The sequence below is a fragment of the Chiroxiphia lanceolata genome, chromosome 13, assembly GCF_009829145.1.
Source record: "Chiroxiphia lanceolata isolate bChiLan1 chromosome 13, bChiLan1.pri, whole genome shotgun sequence".
In the NCBI taxonomy this organism is placed as follows: Eukaryota; Metazoa; Chordata; class Aves; order Passeriformes; family Pipridae; genus Chiroxiphia; species Chiroxiphia lanceolata.
In genome coordinates this window covers 19,745-34,785 of record NC_045649.1, presented here as the reverse complement: position 1 = coordinate 34,785, position 15,041 = coordinate 19,745, and the positions used below count along the sequence as shown (strand labels likewise).

General features: G+C 44.3%; 2 protein-coding genes and 1 long non-coding RNA gene across 8 annotated transcripts in view; all 3 read left to right on the top strand.

Moving 5' to 3' along the window:
* Positions 1–7,991, top strand: part of SLC12A4 (solute carrier family 12 member 4) — a 48,185-nt gene extending 40,194 nt beyond the window's left edge. For 4 of the 6 annotated variants that reach the window (XM_032701495.1, XM_032701499.1, XM_032701500.1 and 1 more), the window contains 8 exons: positions 572–767; positions 1,446–1,615; positions 1,783–1,914; positions 2,011–2,118; positions 2,770–2,954; positions 3,701–3,715; positions 5,652–5,785; positions 6,835–7,991. In XM_032701495.1, coding sequence (XP_032557386.1) covers positions 572–767; positions 1,446–1,615; positions 1,783–1,914; positions 2,011–2,118; positions 2,770–2,954; positions 3,701–3,715; positions 5,652–5,785; positions 6,835–6,926 — 1,032 coding nt within the window. In that variant the 3' untranslated portion in view covers positions 6,927–7,991. The remainder of the gene's footprint in view (positions 1–571; positions 768–1,445; positions 1,616–1,782; positions 1,915–2,010; positions 2,119–2,769; positions 2,955–3,700; positions 3,716–5,651; positions 5,786–6,834) is intronic. The other 2 variants (XM_032701497.1, XM_032701498.1) reach the window with 2 other exon arrangements.
* Positions 7,803–10,936, top strand: LOC116793570. The gene is made up of 5 exons (XM_032701515.1): positions 7,803–7,817; positions 8,714–9,099; positions 10,100–10,218; positions 10,710–10,757; positions 10,866–10,936. Exons 1-5 carry the CDS (start codon positions 7,803–7,805, stop codon positions 10,922–10,924), a joined length of 627 nt encoding a protein of 208 aa, XP_032557406.1. The 3' UTR covers positions 10,925–10,936.
* Positions 10,937–11,840: 904 nt separating this feature from the next.
* On the top strand, positions 11,841–12,776 carry LOC116793230. Its single transcript, XR_004359408.1, has 3 exons — positions 11,841–11,883; positions 12,446–12,562; positions 12,733–12,776. It is a non-coding gene; the product is annotated as an uncharacterized LOC116793230 (long non-coding RNA).
* Positions 12,777–15,041: the final 2,265 nt, after the last annotated feature.

The following is a 15,041-nucleotide window of genomic DNA, read 5'->3' as shown; positions in this document are numbered from 1 at the left end:
CAGATCTGTTTTCTTCCCCAGAGGCATTTTGTATAGGAAAATTGTTACAAAAATAAAACTAATTCATGGGCCATGTGTTGACCAAGTTTAGTTTTTAAACAAATGAAGGGTACACTTGATAGGTGTGTGGATTTGGTGCTTATATTTGTAAAGTTAATATAAACACAGCATGTTACTTGGTAATCAGAAACTGGAAATCCCAATGAAGTCAATTGGCCTTGAGTTAAAAAAGGTGAGTGTTATAGGATTAGAAAATGGATAGTGAGATAGTAACACAGATATCACTAACTACTACTGTGAATAGGAGATGATGGCACAAACGAAAAAACCCTAATCTTAATCTCTTAGAAGTGATTATGTTTGGAAGAAAACTCTATTTTAAACAAGTATTACACACAATTAGTGGGTATTTTCTCTTTTGTTTTATTAAGGAAAGCAGATGAGCAGAACTTTGCATTGAACTGTGTATTACCTATGGACATGTGAACCAGGAATTGACATAGCAATCACATGACTGGGAAATACTAGGAGTTCCTTTTGATTCTGAAGGTTTTCCTCGTCTCTCTTGCAGACTATTAAGAATATGATGGAAATTGAGAAGGTTAAGGGATTTTGTCAAGTAGTTGTAGCCAATAAAGTTCGAGAAGGAATTGCTCACTTAATCCAGTCCTGTGGACTAGGTGGCATGAAGCATAACACTGTGGTGTTGGGATGGCCCTATGGCTGGAGACAAAGTGAAGATCCAAGGTCTTGGAAGACATTTATAGGTGAGCTTTAAAGGCTCTGTGTGATCAGACATCGTGAACAGAGATGTTTATTATACACATGGTAAACACAGGGGATTTTATCAGTATCCTTGTGAAACTGGTTTTGGGTTTTAGTCTGGTTTTTTCTAGTATTGATGGTGAAGTAGATAATTTCTCACAAAACTGCTCTGTTTGAAATGCCACGTCCTGTAGGTAAAATACCTATGAAAGATGCTCAAATCTGGCAGCTAAAATTCATGGTTAAAAAATTATGGACTTGAGGGATACTGGTTTCATGGCAAACTATAATTTGTTTCTCTGATAATCTCTGTTTTGTCACAGAGATTATCTATCTTTCAACTTGTCCTTCACTACTGAATAACACTCTCCTTGCCTCTATCCTTCTCCTTCTCCTATGGTCCAGTTACTTAACCCAGAGCAGATGATTTCTCCTCAGACTTAGCTTTTGAGATTGCTGATTTGATTTCAAATGTGAAATAGGGCTTGTGTTCTGTGAGTTTGCTTTATCCTGGCTTTGTCATTTGGACCAACCTGTCTATGCAAGTCTTACTGTACAAACTTTTCTTTATTTAAGTGATTTCTTTTATGGTTTGCTGACATTTGCTTTTTTTTGTTTGTTTTAATGATAGAGCATTCTTGCAGAATTGGAAGTAACTGTGTTCTTCCCCTTTTGGCCAGGTACTGTTCGCTGCACAACTGCAGCCCACCTGGCTCTGCTGGTTCCCAAAAATGTGTCTTTCTACCCCAGCAACCATGAGCGTTACAACGAAGGCAATATTGATGTGTGGTGGATTGTGCATGATGGAGGCATGTTGATGTTGCTTCCTTTTCTTCTCAAACAGCACAAAGTAAGCCGCTAGTCAGAACCTACTTACTTCTGCGTGCATTATTTTAAAGAAATAAGGTCCAGTAGTAGACTCTGTATTGATAAATGCAAGTGGATATATTACGAAGTTTGTTTGGTAGAGCAGAATATTATTGGTTCAAATCCCGAGAGTTTGTTTTCTCTCACCAGGTTTGGAGAAAATGCAAAATGAGAATTTTTACTGTAGCTCAGATGGATGATAACAGCATCCAGATGAAGAAGGATTTGGCTACTTTCCTCTATCAACTCCGAATAGAGGCAGAGGTAGAAGTGGTAGAAATGGTAAGGGAATTGAGCCCATTTTTCACTTTATTATGCAAGTGGTGATATTTGGCTATCACTTGATTACAAGCACAATATTTGTCCTTATTTCTGCAGCACAATAGTGATATCTCAGCATATACTTATGAGAGAACTCTTATGATGGAGCAGAGATCTCAGATGCTGAGGCAAATGAGGCTGACGAAAACTGAGAGAGAAAGGGAGGTATGTCATTTGTGGTTCTTGGCTCTGGGGGCTGCTGAGGGGAGTGACACAAAGGTTCCTTCCTAGTGGTGTGTTATATAGCTGCTGCTTAAGTTTATTTTTCTGAAGATGCAGGGAAATACTTTTAGTGTAGCTTTTTTGTTTCCCCAAATTGCATGTAGTTCTTGGGTTTTTTTCTTTTTATGGGATATCTGGTATTTGTCTCATTTTGTAGTATATCCTGTTTTCCTACTGAAGATGTCATTCCCGTTTGGACTTACAGGACATGTAGCTATGAAAGGTGCAGGTGATCTAACTCTTCTGCATGTGTTTGTCCAGCTTATTTTAGTTGTCAGTTTTGAGTCAGACTTTGTTGTTTCTGACCATGTGATGGATGATGTGAGTGAGACTGACTTCTTTTTCTTGTACAGATACAGGCCTCTGTCAGTCCAAATTCTGCACAGCTTACACCCATCAAAACTGTTTAAAGTCAATTTGGTATGTAAGATTATTGGCTAGAGCAGATGCCTGGTATCAGAGCTATCTTAAAGGCTAAATTGACTGGACAAAATAAAAGATACAATGGAACAAAAAGCCTTTCATTGCTTGAAGAGAACCAAAGAGTGTAAAATAAAGTCCCTGAGTTCACCTTGTCCTTCATGTGCCCTCTAGGCTCAGCTAGTAAAGGACAGACATTCAATAGCACGTCTGGAGAGCCTCTACTCAGATGAAGAAGATGAGGGGGACCCGGTTCCTGAGAATATCCAGATGACCTGGACAAAAGAGAAATGTGATGCTGAGAAGCGGAACCGAGGCAGTGCTGTGGGAAGCTTTAGAGATCTCATCAGCATTAAGCCGTGAGTCTTGTCTAAGTGAACACCTTGCACCTCCCGAAACTCTACATGTGCTCTGCTTTTATTATCTTTTGTTTCATAATCCTTGGTTTAGACTTGGACAATCAACATTAAGGCCTGACTACTCAAAAGACAGCAGTTAGGCTCCCGAAAAATCTCTAACCAATTAAATGTGGCACACAGCCCTCAATGTTTTACTTGGTATAGTCAAATTTCAAATTGGAGCTGTTAAGTCCTATAACAACTTTTCTCGTCTCCCAAATACCTCAGTAAAACACAGCAGATCGATAATTTCACTGATCTAATCAGAATTAAACGAAAAGTCTGATAACTTCACTATCTAATATGTACTGTGGATGTTTAAGGCAGAAAGGAAGAAGCTGTGGAGATGGTGATTAATGACTTGGAATAGAATATGTGTGTGATAAAACCCTCTGAGACAGACTTGCTGCTGAAGGAGCACTGACATGTAACAACAGCTGTGGTTACTACGTGTGTGCCCCACGAATAGATAGAAGTAAAGGTCTTTTTTGTTTTTGTATAAAAATGTCTGAATCTCCTGTGACTTCTTTGATGTCCTACATCTTACATGAAGAGTTCAGTTAGTCAGTTTTGCATATTTGGCAGAGTTCCAGATTTTTCTTCCTAGTAAATCATAATTCAATTCTGTTTTAGGCTGAATCATACTGTAGAAATTCTGCTGAATTTGGTGTTAACTACCTGTACTTTTTCCTCTTCCATGCTTTCAGAGAGTGGGAAAACTTGTAAGTTTGTTATTGAACTTAGAAGTACATTAAGATGGTTGAGAGGGAAGACTTCATTTTCTCAACTAAAATCAGGAAAACTGTATGTAATGATGGAAGAAAAGTAAAGGCATTAGAGTTGAGCAGCCTTAACAATGTTTTAAAGGGAGCAGGATTAGCTACTTAAGATAAGAATCATTATAGGTTGTAACAAACTACAAGAGTTGTCCTGACAAGAACTAAGTCCGGATAGAAAACAATTACGGGTCTGAACCTGTTTTCTTAAGCAGACTATGACACAAGCAGGCGGAAACATTACTCATTTAGAGAAGCTCTCGTTCCACAGTTCCTAGCAGTTCTCTACTGCTAGGATGTTTTTTCTAGTAGTTTCTGGACACTAAGCAAGCCCTTTGTTATAGCCTACACCTTTGAATCACTGGGGAGATGACAATTTTAAATATCGCTTTAGAGAAAACCAGATCTTCAGTTTTCAATTCCCTTTCCAAAACTATACACAGTTAATGACAGTATGTGGTTCCTGCTGCTGGTTTCTTCCTCACTTCCTATAAACATACTGTGGCTTCCTGAAGCTGATGTGAAGACAGAGGGTGTCCTTGCTCCAAATTAAATAAGAACATGAAGTAACAGCAAGATAGTTCACAGCGGGTAAATCATGCTGTTGGTATAATAAACATGATTCTTCCCACTGCATCTTCTATTTTCTAGCTATGTAAATTATTTCTTTGCAAGACTGAATATTTAGAAGAGCAGTGAAGTTACTAAAGACTTTCACTCATATCATGCAAAACTGAATTAATGAAACCAAAGATTCATATTTGATTTGTTTCTACTAATACTTGTTTTTAATATATTAAAATGAAGGAAAAAACCCAGGTGGAAAATCCTCAAAGCTGTAAATAAATTCTCCTTTTGATAAGTTTATTTCTGTATTGTATTTCCTTTTATGTTACCAAAATAGTGTTTGATTTCCTGTAAGAAGGAAACATTCCCTGGCTCGAAATCCCCAAAGGATGCTTTCAAGTTCAATTCCTGCATGAACTGATGTTATTTTGTGTTAATGTATTCTGAATAACTAATGCCGTTACCCCTCTTAGCCTGGATTCTTAAGGAGCGGAGGCATATGAGATCATGCATCTATTCCCTTTTCTCCCAGAACGTTTGAAACAAGTGTCTACTCGAGTTTGAAAGCATGATTGAGATTTTAAGGATACCTGGGTAAAAGTGTTCTTGTAAATAGCCAGGCAGAGAGGTGGATTAGTGTCCAGCTGAAGGAGAGGGTCACATCCTTATTAGTCTCCAGAAAAGCCCTATAGGAGACATACATCCAGCCCTTGGTAGGCTGCGATCCTGTATTTCCCTACCATGTGATTACAATCTATAGTAAGCCAGGCTTTCTCTGGAGATGCCAACTGCTGTTCAACACAAAGAGGGAAGTGTGCTCATGGGAAGTGTGGAGTGCAATGGTGCCGGTCTTCTACTTAGTCCTGATGTTTTTGAGAAGGAGTTTTCTGGTACTGAGAATGGAGAGGTGCGTGACCTGTGCTTCTGTGGGTGCAGGGGGTTCTGGACAGGGCTGCTGTAAGGGAAGGCTCTGCAGTCACAGGTGTCCACGGTCAAAGAGCACATCTCCTTGTACAATTGCTCTTTAACTTCTTATGCAAGACTAAATCATCTTGATAAAATGCACTTTTGAAGAGCGAAGTAATTTTGTAAACTGGTGACTTGACTCCAGAGATCTTACCGACAGACTAGCTGTACCTGAAGAACTCTAAAATCTCTTTTGTATCTTCATCATTGTGTGAAAAAACACTGTATGTTGAGTTGATATTCTGCAGTGTTTTTAGGAGATTTAAGGTATACTTTTAAGGGCCTTTTTAATAATTCAGTTTTCAGAGGCATGTTTCTAACAGTAAGTCTGAATGTGCTTTTTCTACAGGAACCAGTCTAATGTCCGAAGGATGCACACAGCAGTGAAGCTAAATGAAGTTATTGTAAATAGATCTCATGATGCCAGACTTGTGCTCCTCAACATGCCCGGTCCTCCAAAGAATACTGATGGGGATGAAAACTGTATCCTTTCAGGCAAGACCTGGGCCACACAGAAGGTCTTTCTTTAATCTATGCTCTTGAATTCATTTTGCCACCAGTACTGTCGAGCTGTGATATGCAATAAAGCGTCCACTGAGTGGAGGGTACTGTCTTGTGGCTTGTAGGGTAGTAATTGCTTAAAGTAAAAGTTGCCACTGGTTGCTATGGAAGCCTTGTTTGAAGGTTTGAATTTAGTCTTATCTAAATTCTTACTTGATTTTATTTGTTAGTTTAATTTAATTCTCAATAGTGGATGTAGCAGATATTTAAGAAGGCATTCACAGCAGCCAGTGCTCTGGGCAGAGCAGTGTCTGAACTTGAGTCAAAAGGAAGTCCTGAAAGAGAAGGGAATATCTCAGGCATACTCACGTCAGTTTGGGGCTTAGGTCCAAGTACAAGGCTCTGGTAAAATAAAAATTCAAAGTCACATTACTTTGGTTTTTAGAGGAATACTTACATGATTCCCTTAAGCAAGATCAGAGCTGAGGGTTGTAAGCTGGAGAGAGATCGTTGGTGCCACAGTTTGCTGCTGTCCACAGCTGCTCTTCAGCCTTGATTTGTACCATTAATTTAGTGTGTGCCAAAAAAAAAAGATGTCACAAATGACATACCAAATGGTTGTTTTCCCCTAAATCTAGATAGTACTAGTAGCTGTTTCACCAGAAAGGATAAAAACATTCCTCTTAAAATAAAGGGGTTTGAACCACATCTCAGGAGAGATTTTAAACTCAAGGTAATGGGTAATGCATATTTCTCTACCCCTCTCTAGAAAGGCTGAGCCACTGTGACTGAAAACTGCTCAGTATTCATGGGAGGGAGTGTGACTGTCACCTGGTGCCACCAGCATCTCTGACGGGCTCAGCTTTAGGCCGTGGTGGATTTGTTTTGGAGCTGCATGCAACTGTGTCTGTCTGACATGGGGGCAGCCGCTGGTCTCATCTCACATAAGCATTGCCACGTAAACCCAATTCAGAGGCTAATCACCGTGTTTTGGTTTTGATATTTCTTTTGTCCTTGACTTACTGAAACAGACATGGAGTTTCTAGAAGTCTTGACTGAGGGTCTGGAGAGGGTATTACTTGTTAGAGGCGGCGGCCGAGAAGTCATCACCATTTACTCCTGATTTAGAAGCTTTAACACTGGTCTACATTTACCTTCTTGGTGACATTCCAGTTTTAAATGGAGAAGAAAAAAGGTTTTTGCCTAACTTTCTCCTCATCCAGTCCTACTCATTGTCTTTCCATTTGCAACATACATATCTTTTGGGATTGCAGTATTTGTTACACCATCCAATTAGCAACATAAATTAATTGTGAAGCTGCCACATTATTCAGTTTCTGCTTTGGGACTCCAGCATTTGTGCATGTAGTTTTAACACTAAACCGAATTTTAGTCAGCACTGTTATGTGCAGTATTTTTAGTAACTGTATGTAAAGGTAGGACATAAAAGCCAGTTACTGTAAAAAGATTTAAAAAGCTTTTTCTATTAGGATTGGGGAATAGAAGTACATTATATAGCAGCTACTTTCTGCTGAAGTTCAGCTATAAAGCATTTTCTAAGAGCACACTAAACTGTAAGAGAGGACTGAAAAGCTTTCTTTTTCTGGATTTATTTCCAGAATTAAACTCTCAGTATTGGATAAGAATTTATACTTTTAATACACTTATTGATAGAGATTTAAATAAATTATGTTAATATAGTTGAAATTATGTATGTAGCTTACTATAGGTTGTGTTGCTTCTGAGACTTCAGGTTCTGTGAGGCCAGATCCCTATTTATTTTTGTATTTATTTGTCAGAAATATTGGATATGCAGATGCAGACTGTTTAGAAGAACAGAGATCTCACAATAAATTCTGAATCATCAGTGGATTGCAGGACCAGTCCTGGGCAGTTCTTTCATGCTTTAAATTTCTTGCAGACCATCCATCAAAGTACACTGAGCATGTTAGTGTCCTGTGTGTAGAGACAGGTGCTATGCTGCACGCACAGCGAGGGGATGGCACTTGCACAAGTACAGGGGACCTGCTGCTTCATTTTGTGCTTTATGCCCTTAGAGGGAGAAGAAGAAAAGAAGACCTGTATTAACCAATAAGTCTCTCAAGATTTTATTAAGCCCATTAAGTTGTACTTTATGTACAGAACATTCGTATTTTTTCAATAAAATGTTGCATACACTTTGAACCTATTTTCTGGTCTGTGTGCAATGGTCAATTACATAGGAACAGCCTCTCTGTCGTGCCATGGTCCCATGTTGGCACCTCTGGTTCCACGGTGAGAGGGGGAAGGTGGGTGGGATATGCTGGTGCTCGCCTAAATGGCACAAGTCCTGCACAGTGGAGGTGCCAGCTCAGACTGCAGAGCAGTTGGGTGGCCTGAGGAAAGACTCTAGAGTCCACAAATAACAGCCAGGTCAAACTCTGCACCTGTAGACTATTAAACACACACAAGCTGGTACCCCCTCAAGATTTCTGGAGAAAAAATAAAACAAAATAAAATGAAAAAAAAAAAAAAAGAAGGAAATCAAGCCCAAGAAAACTAAAAAAGAAATGAAATTAAAATTGAAATAAAAGAGGAAAAAACCCCTTTTTGGTGCCCCCGTTTACTCCCTCCCCATGCCCCAAACCCTTAAAATGGGAGGGGAGGACCCCAAAAAGTGGGTGGGAGACTCCAAAAATTGGAGCAGGGGAGCTTCGCGGACGACGGGGGCCGGAGGCACCGAGAGGGCAAGGAATAACAGCAAAATAAAAGAAATAAATAGATCCCGGCAGCCCTGGCGCCGTCTCGGTGCATCCCAGAAGCCTTTGGGCTGCCCAGTATATCCCAGAAGGGTTTGCGTGGAAATAAAATAAAAAAAGAAATAAAAAGTGTAAAAAACAAGGAAGAAAAAATAAGATAAAATGTCAATAGAAGTTTTTACTGGTGGCGGGACTCGAGGCCGCGGCTCCAGAGAAATCGGCGTTGCCCCCGCGGCGCCTCGGCGAGTGGGGGGCGCGCGGCTGCAGTGCCGCTCCCGGCCGGGTCCGCGTCCCAGTCCTTCCTCAGTGCGTCAAAAGAGCGGCTCTTTCCCGGTTCAAACCTCGGCACAGCCACCGAACCGGGCGCGGGTCCGTGGAAGTACTTCCTGCTTCTCGTTATTACCTCACTCCACATCCCCCGTCGCGAAGCGCCCTGGGAGCCCCGGGGGCTCAGCCCAGCACCGCGGGAGGGTCCCGGCATCCCCGGGGCTCCCTCCGGGCCCCCCCGCGCCTCGTTCCGGTACCGCCAGGATCACCCTTGGCCCGCAGCTCCCGCAGGTAGGACGCGGCCACGCCGCGCCACTCCAGCCCACGCCGCTCCAGCCCCCGCCGCCGCCCCACACAGCGCTTCAGCCGCGCAGCCATCCCTTGGCGCAGGGCGAGGCTTCTCCAGGCAGGGAGGCGCGTCTGCCAGGAAGGGCAGGAACATAACCCCTGTGTCCCGGGCAGGGAGGGGGGCTCCGAGGGACTCCGGGGGGCTCCGGACACACCCCCCGGGCACCATGGGGGACCTTTTGCACCGGGGATTCCTACCCTCTGCGAGCGGGGGAGCTGTGCAGGGAGAGGACTTCATCCATGTTAATTTTGGGAGTTAGACCTGCTGTTTCGTTGCTGGGCTCCCTTTCCCACAGGAAAGAAAGGCTCTAGCCTTTGTGAGTCAGGTGCAGTTTCAGCGCAGGGCTCCGGCAAGCTAACAAAACCCTTTCCACGCATATAGAAAGTTTTCCCACCTGCACCTGACACCCAAAAGCTATAGGCTTTCTTTCTGGGGGGAATAGCTCTCATTTTCTTACAAGTTACAATCTCAAATGCAAATTCGAACACTAAATCCAATACCAACTATAATACCGGCTCTCATTAACAGCCCTTTTCTCTGGCAGGCTCTTTACCCATCCTGATTTTAAGTCAGAGATACAAACCAGGTGCTGCTGCTCCCAGAGCCTTTATACCTTCTGGAATTGGGCTCTTCCTTTTCCCCGGGGCCTCATGGGAAGGGAGGTGGGCACGGCCGGGGTATATGAACCCCAGCCTTTGCTCGAGGAGGTTATTCAGCAGCTGGGCTTCAATGGGATAAGAGCTCTCCCTTTCTTTCATTGAATGGGACTTCTCAAGCTATTCCTGCTTTATTGAAGCATCAGCTTTGGCATCCAAAGAAGCAGAGCTATATATGGCAATGAAGAGGATTACACTCAAATGCAGGGTTTTTAAATTTAATAATTTTGTGTCCTGCGTTGGTAAGGTGCTTTTGTAATTTGTTATCTTTTTTTCTTTTCCTTAGGAGCCTTGCATCTTTTGGGATCTCCCAATCATCTCAACTGCAGTTTGGTATTTTTTCACCAGTGTTATCCAGTCCTCAGGTGAAGCTGCTCTGTGTTGAAGATGGCTACAGATACCCAGGTTTGCAAGTAGTCAGTGGGGGGTTACAGACCAGAGATGGAGGGAGGGCTGGGGTGCTAGTTTAGGAATTGCCAGGGGTGTTTTGAAGGTAGTAGGGGTGGAAAGCAGAGTCCAGCAGCCCCCTAAATGTCCATGAAGGCATCCACTGACTCTTCAGATGTGCCACTTAAGTTTTCCTCTCATTCACTCAGATATTCTGTGCCATTACAGCTGCAGTCTTTGGCTGCAGGCAGGGACCCTGGGTGGTTTGCCTAAAGAGAAGGGAGACTCTTTGAGCTCTCCCCATCTATCTGGGTGACTTTGGTTAGGGTTTCTTTACCATGTCAGAGGCACAGGGTGTAAAGCAGAGTTGAACAGAACAGAGGCCAGAGGAGCAGAGCAAGAAGGTGGGTCGTCACCTGACATCAGCACAAAGACGTGACTTTTGGCTCCACGTTTACTGGATGTGTTAAGGATTTTGTTGTTTTGGTTTGTTTTTTCTTTGTTTTCAGATGCAGAGCCCTGGGCCCAGGAGGCTCTAGGCACCGGAGGGGAGGTGATTTGAGTGAGTACCGGTGAGCAAGGTGAGCATTGACTCCGGGACAGGACTGGATGGTCTTTTACAGGTGTCATGGTGAATCTGTGCACATGCTTTGTTCCTTGTGTTTTCCAGGGGTTCTGCCACCTTCTAACAGACAGTCCAGTGCTTCAGGGACCCTGCCAGTAAGAGGTCACTGTTGAGGAGAGAGACTGGGGCCACAGCCAAGTGTTGTGCTCAACTGCTGGGTGGATTGTTGCCTTCTGTGGGTTACAGAAGGTCTGATCCCTTCTCTTCCCCCTCTCTGCTTTCAGGTTTGTCACACCAGATCAAATGTATGCGGTGGACAACACGCCTCATACTCCCACGCCTTTCAAAAATGCCCTGGAGAAATATGGACCAATTAGACCTCTGGTAATCATTGGGCAGGGCTGTGGCTTGCAGGTGGCAGAAGCATGATGGGGCATGGGGCAGGTCGCATCAGAGCCGTGAACCAACTCTTATCTGTGCCAGAACAAAGTGCTGTTTGGTAGTGCCAGGCTGAGATGGGAGGGGACCTTGTCATGATGATCATTTCATTGTAAGTAGCCACAGGACTGTTAGTTCCTCTGGAAACCAACTAAAAATGCCAAAACCTGCCCTTGAGTCAGGCTGCAGTGCTTGGCTATGATGACCTCGAGGAAAAGCAATGAAATGCTCTGCCTAGGCTTCTCTGAGGAACTGCATCTCTGAATGTGGGTGTTGTGGGGATGGCGGTTTCCAGTATCCCAGGCCTTGTGTGCATACTGGTCTGCTGATGCCACACTTGGGGTTCAGATGATAAGAGTCTCTCATGCCTAGAGATCCTGGAAATCTGTTAGGCTAGCAGAAAACTTGTCATATCTTTTCCAGCTGAGAAGTAAATTGGAAGTCATCTTTGTGTTTGTCCTCCCACTGTGGTCTCTCCTGACCCCATTATCCCTTGAGAGAAATACTCGTGAGCCCAGAATACAGACTTTGACTGCCTTGTGCTCTCTCTGCCTTTTTCACACCAGCCCCAGACTCCTCACCTGGAAGAAGACTTGAAAGAGGTGCTCTGAAGTGAAGCTGGCATTGAACTCCTCATAGAGGATGAGGTGAAGCCTGAGAAACAGAAAAGGAAACAAGGGGTGAGCTGATTTTGCATCCAGTACCTGCTGCTGAGCTGGCCTCTGCTGTTAGGGGGTGTTTTGGTTGATTTTATTCATCCTGTTGTTGATGTCAAAATGTTTTTGGCCCCTTGACCGCTGTCTTTGAATCAGCAAGAGGCACTTGAGGTTAAGGCCTGCTGAAAATACTGCCAGCCATGTCCTGGTTTATGCTGAATTCAGGGCTTGCTAGGAGATGCTGTGTTGCTATCCTACTGGAGAGACCCATGGCACACTTGGAGCTTCTGGGGCACATTGGGCTCCCAAAAGGCTGTGGGCTGGTACGAAGAGTCTATTGGTTCAGTTTCTTGGTGACCTTCCTACTGAAAGGGTCTGTCTTCTAAACTGGTGGCTGCAGGTGCCAGGAAGAGAGCACTGGAAGCTGCTGTGCCCTGTGGTGGGGAAGGCTGCAGCAATCCTTCTTTCTGAGATGCTGGGGCCATGCAGACCCAGGATGACATGGGCTTGGTGTGTACCCTGGGCCCTAAGGATGGCAGTCTTCTGGGTGGATTCATGCTGACACTGTTTTTTCTATGTCCTCCAGTTGCGCAGGAGTCCCATCAGGAAGGTCCGGAAGTCTTTAGCCTTGGATATTGTGGATGAAGATACGACACAAAATCTGCCTGCCCTCCCCAAGACTGTGTGTTTCAAAAGAGCCCAGGTGAGGAGTCCTGCATTCAGAGCAGGGACAGAGCTATCTCTGCTCTGAAAAAAAGCCCTGTGCAAAGCAGCCTGCAGTTGCCTTTGAACAGTCCATGTGAATGTGGATGAAAGTCTGTATTTCTTCTTTCCTTATAGTTTTCTTTTTTTTTTTTTTCTCTCTCTTTTCAGCCTGTGAATTTCTTGTCAAGGTCCCTGAACCTTTCCTCCTCGAGCGGGAAGAACAACAGTCATTTGCTCAACAGAGCTTTCATGCAAGTGCAGCCAGAGAAAATGTCCTACAGGAAAATGCCAAGCCATTTCAGGCCACCAGCACCAGTAAGCCCTGCAGCCTCTGCTCTCTCAGCCAAGAGTTCAGCTGCCAGTGCAGCCCTTGTCCCTCTATGGGAGGAGGAGTGAGGGATGAAGCTCTGAACTACTGCCTAGGCACCACTACACGTTCAGGGCTGTCCCTGCACCAGGCTTGGGAGATAACAACCAGTACTGTCAAACCACAGCCTCCTTCTGTCTCTTTGCAAACCTACTTTCCTGCTGGGGCTCAAAGCCTTGTGGTTGATCAGAGCTGTGACCCGCTTAGCATGTTTGGCCCTGGATTTCCTCATGGGAATTTGCACCCTACCCCAGTCCGTCAGGGAATTTGGATGATTGATCTGGCCTTGAAGTAAACTTTCCTTTTCCCAGTGAGCACTCCTTGGGTGGACAGCAGTAAGCCCATCTTTTTTGTTTCTCAGGGTATGCAACTCTGAAGTGCTATATAAAGCTTAAGCACAAAGGTATTTCTCACCCCTCTGATTTTTAGGGTGTTTCTGGGTGGTGGGGAAGGCTGTGTGCCTTAGCCAGCTTAGGCTGACTTCATCCTACGTTGTCCTGAACCCACTGCAGTATGGAGCTCCATCTGACAGAGTGGCACCTTGTAGCTTGTGCTGAGATTGGTGCTGTTACAGCAACCGTTTTCCTCAGCTCTGCACAGTTGGATCCAGATTGTGCTGGAGTCACAGCAGCTTAAAAATGCCCTCTGGGACATAAACAGATCTCTTTAAAATCTTCACCACTTGCAGGCAGGGTGCATTAGTAGAGGGATATCCCTGCTTTGCTGAGAAGTGTGGCTTAGAGAAAGGGATTTGGATCATGATTTTGCAGGTGTTTGCTTGGACCAAGTAATTGGAGCTCTCTAGTAGCTTGAATGAGGATGGAAATACCTGCTGTCCTTAGTGGGGGGGGTGAAACTGCAGCTGGGGGCTCCTGTGGGGGTGGTTTCCCACCCCAGAAGAGCCCAGCTGCTATGTTGTCCTCACTGAGCACCATAGCTCAGTCTTCAGGAAGCACTGCAGTGAGGGGGGTTGCACCTGTTCCTGCATTAGAGCTGTCCTGTGAAAGCTCTTTCTTCTGAAAGATAAATACTGCTCAGCCAGAATAATTCCTTCTCCTTCCCAAAATAAACCCTTCTTAAAGACTTCCATTTCTCCTCCTGTCCTCGGCAGGGTCAAGTTGTTCCAAGAGCTAATAGATCCATATAAATAAAGCTTTGGGAGTGACTTGAAGGTGGCAGTGGAGCCGTTTGTGTGGTAACAGAGTACAGATGTGCAGTGAAATCCCATTGCCCAGAGACAGCAAAGCTGTCTGAACTGCTCCTGGGCTCTGGGGTTTTATTGTGCTGGGCTGGTGGTGCTTGCAGTCAGTTACTTATGAAGGGAGCTCATCCAGCTGTGGGCTGAACCTCCATCACCCCAAAGCCATGCTGGGGCTGTGTGGAACATTCTTACTATGAGCAAACACTGAAGCTCAAGCTCTGGTTCTCTGCAGTGCATGTAAACAGGTATTTCCAGTTTAGGGCGTTGAGTGTCTCCTGGCTGCATTTATCAGGAGATTCACAGGGGCTTTCCTGAAGTGCAAAAACACTTTGTGGGTGCCCTTTCTGCATCCAGAGACTGAAGCACACCTTATTTTTGGTTATTCCTGTGTTCTGTGGGACCCTGCTGAAACTCAAGACACCTAATTGCTGTTAAGAATCGTCTTCGATCAGCTAGACCTGGGATTGAGCAGCTCCTGTAGAAATTGTACAGGAATAAACCCCAAAGCTATGCTTGAATTTCTTCCATCGCTGGAATCCCTTCAGGGCTTGTGCTTTGGGGTTTTCATCTTGAAGCAAGTAAGGAAAAGCCCTGAAAAGGTATGTGAGTTGTCCTGAAATGGAGCACTCACCTGGAAAACTGCTGAACCGTACCCTTAGAAATTACTGCCTGACCCTGTGATGAGTAACTGGTGGTGTGCAAGTTCCTCCTGGTTGCAAGATGGGTGCTGAAGTTTGATTTCCCTTAGATAGTAGCAGATGGTTGATAGGTCTGTTTATTTTTGCAATCTTTTTGAACACGATGTTGACAAGATGTTTGTCCTCTCCCTTAACTCTCTTGCACACATCCTTTCTTTTGCCTGTGTGTATAACGCACATAAACCAGAGAACTCGTTAGGCTTGGGGCATG

What these genes read in the sequence shown, in the direction of transcription:
- LOC116793570 (XM_032701515.1), top strand. An exon ending in AGATGGCTACAGATACCCAG is followed by an intron (nt 10,219 to 10,709) that starts GTTTGCAAGTAG and finishes CTTTGTTTTCAG; the next exon opens with ATGCAGAGCCCTGGGCCCAG. An exon ending in AGGCACCGGAGGGGAGGTGA is followed by an intron (nt 10,758 to 10,865) that starts TTTGAGTGAGTA and finishes TTCCTTGTGTTT; the next exon opens with TCCAGGGGTTCTGCCACCTT.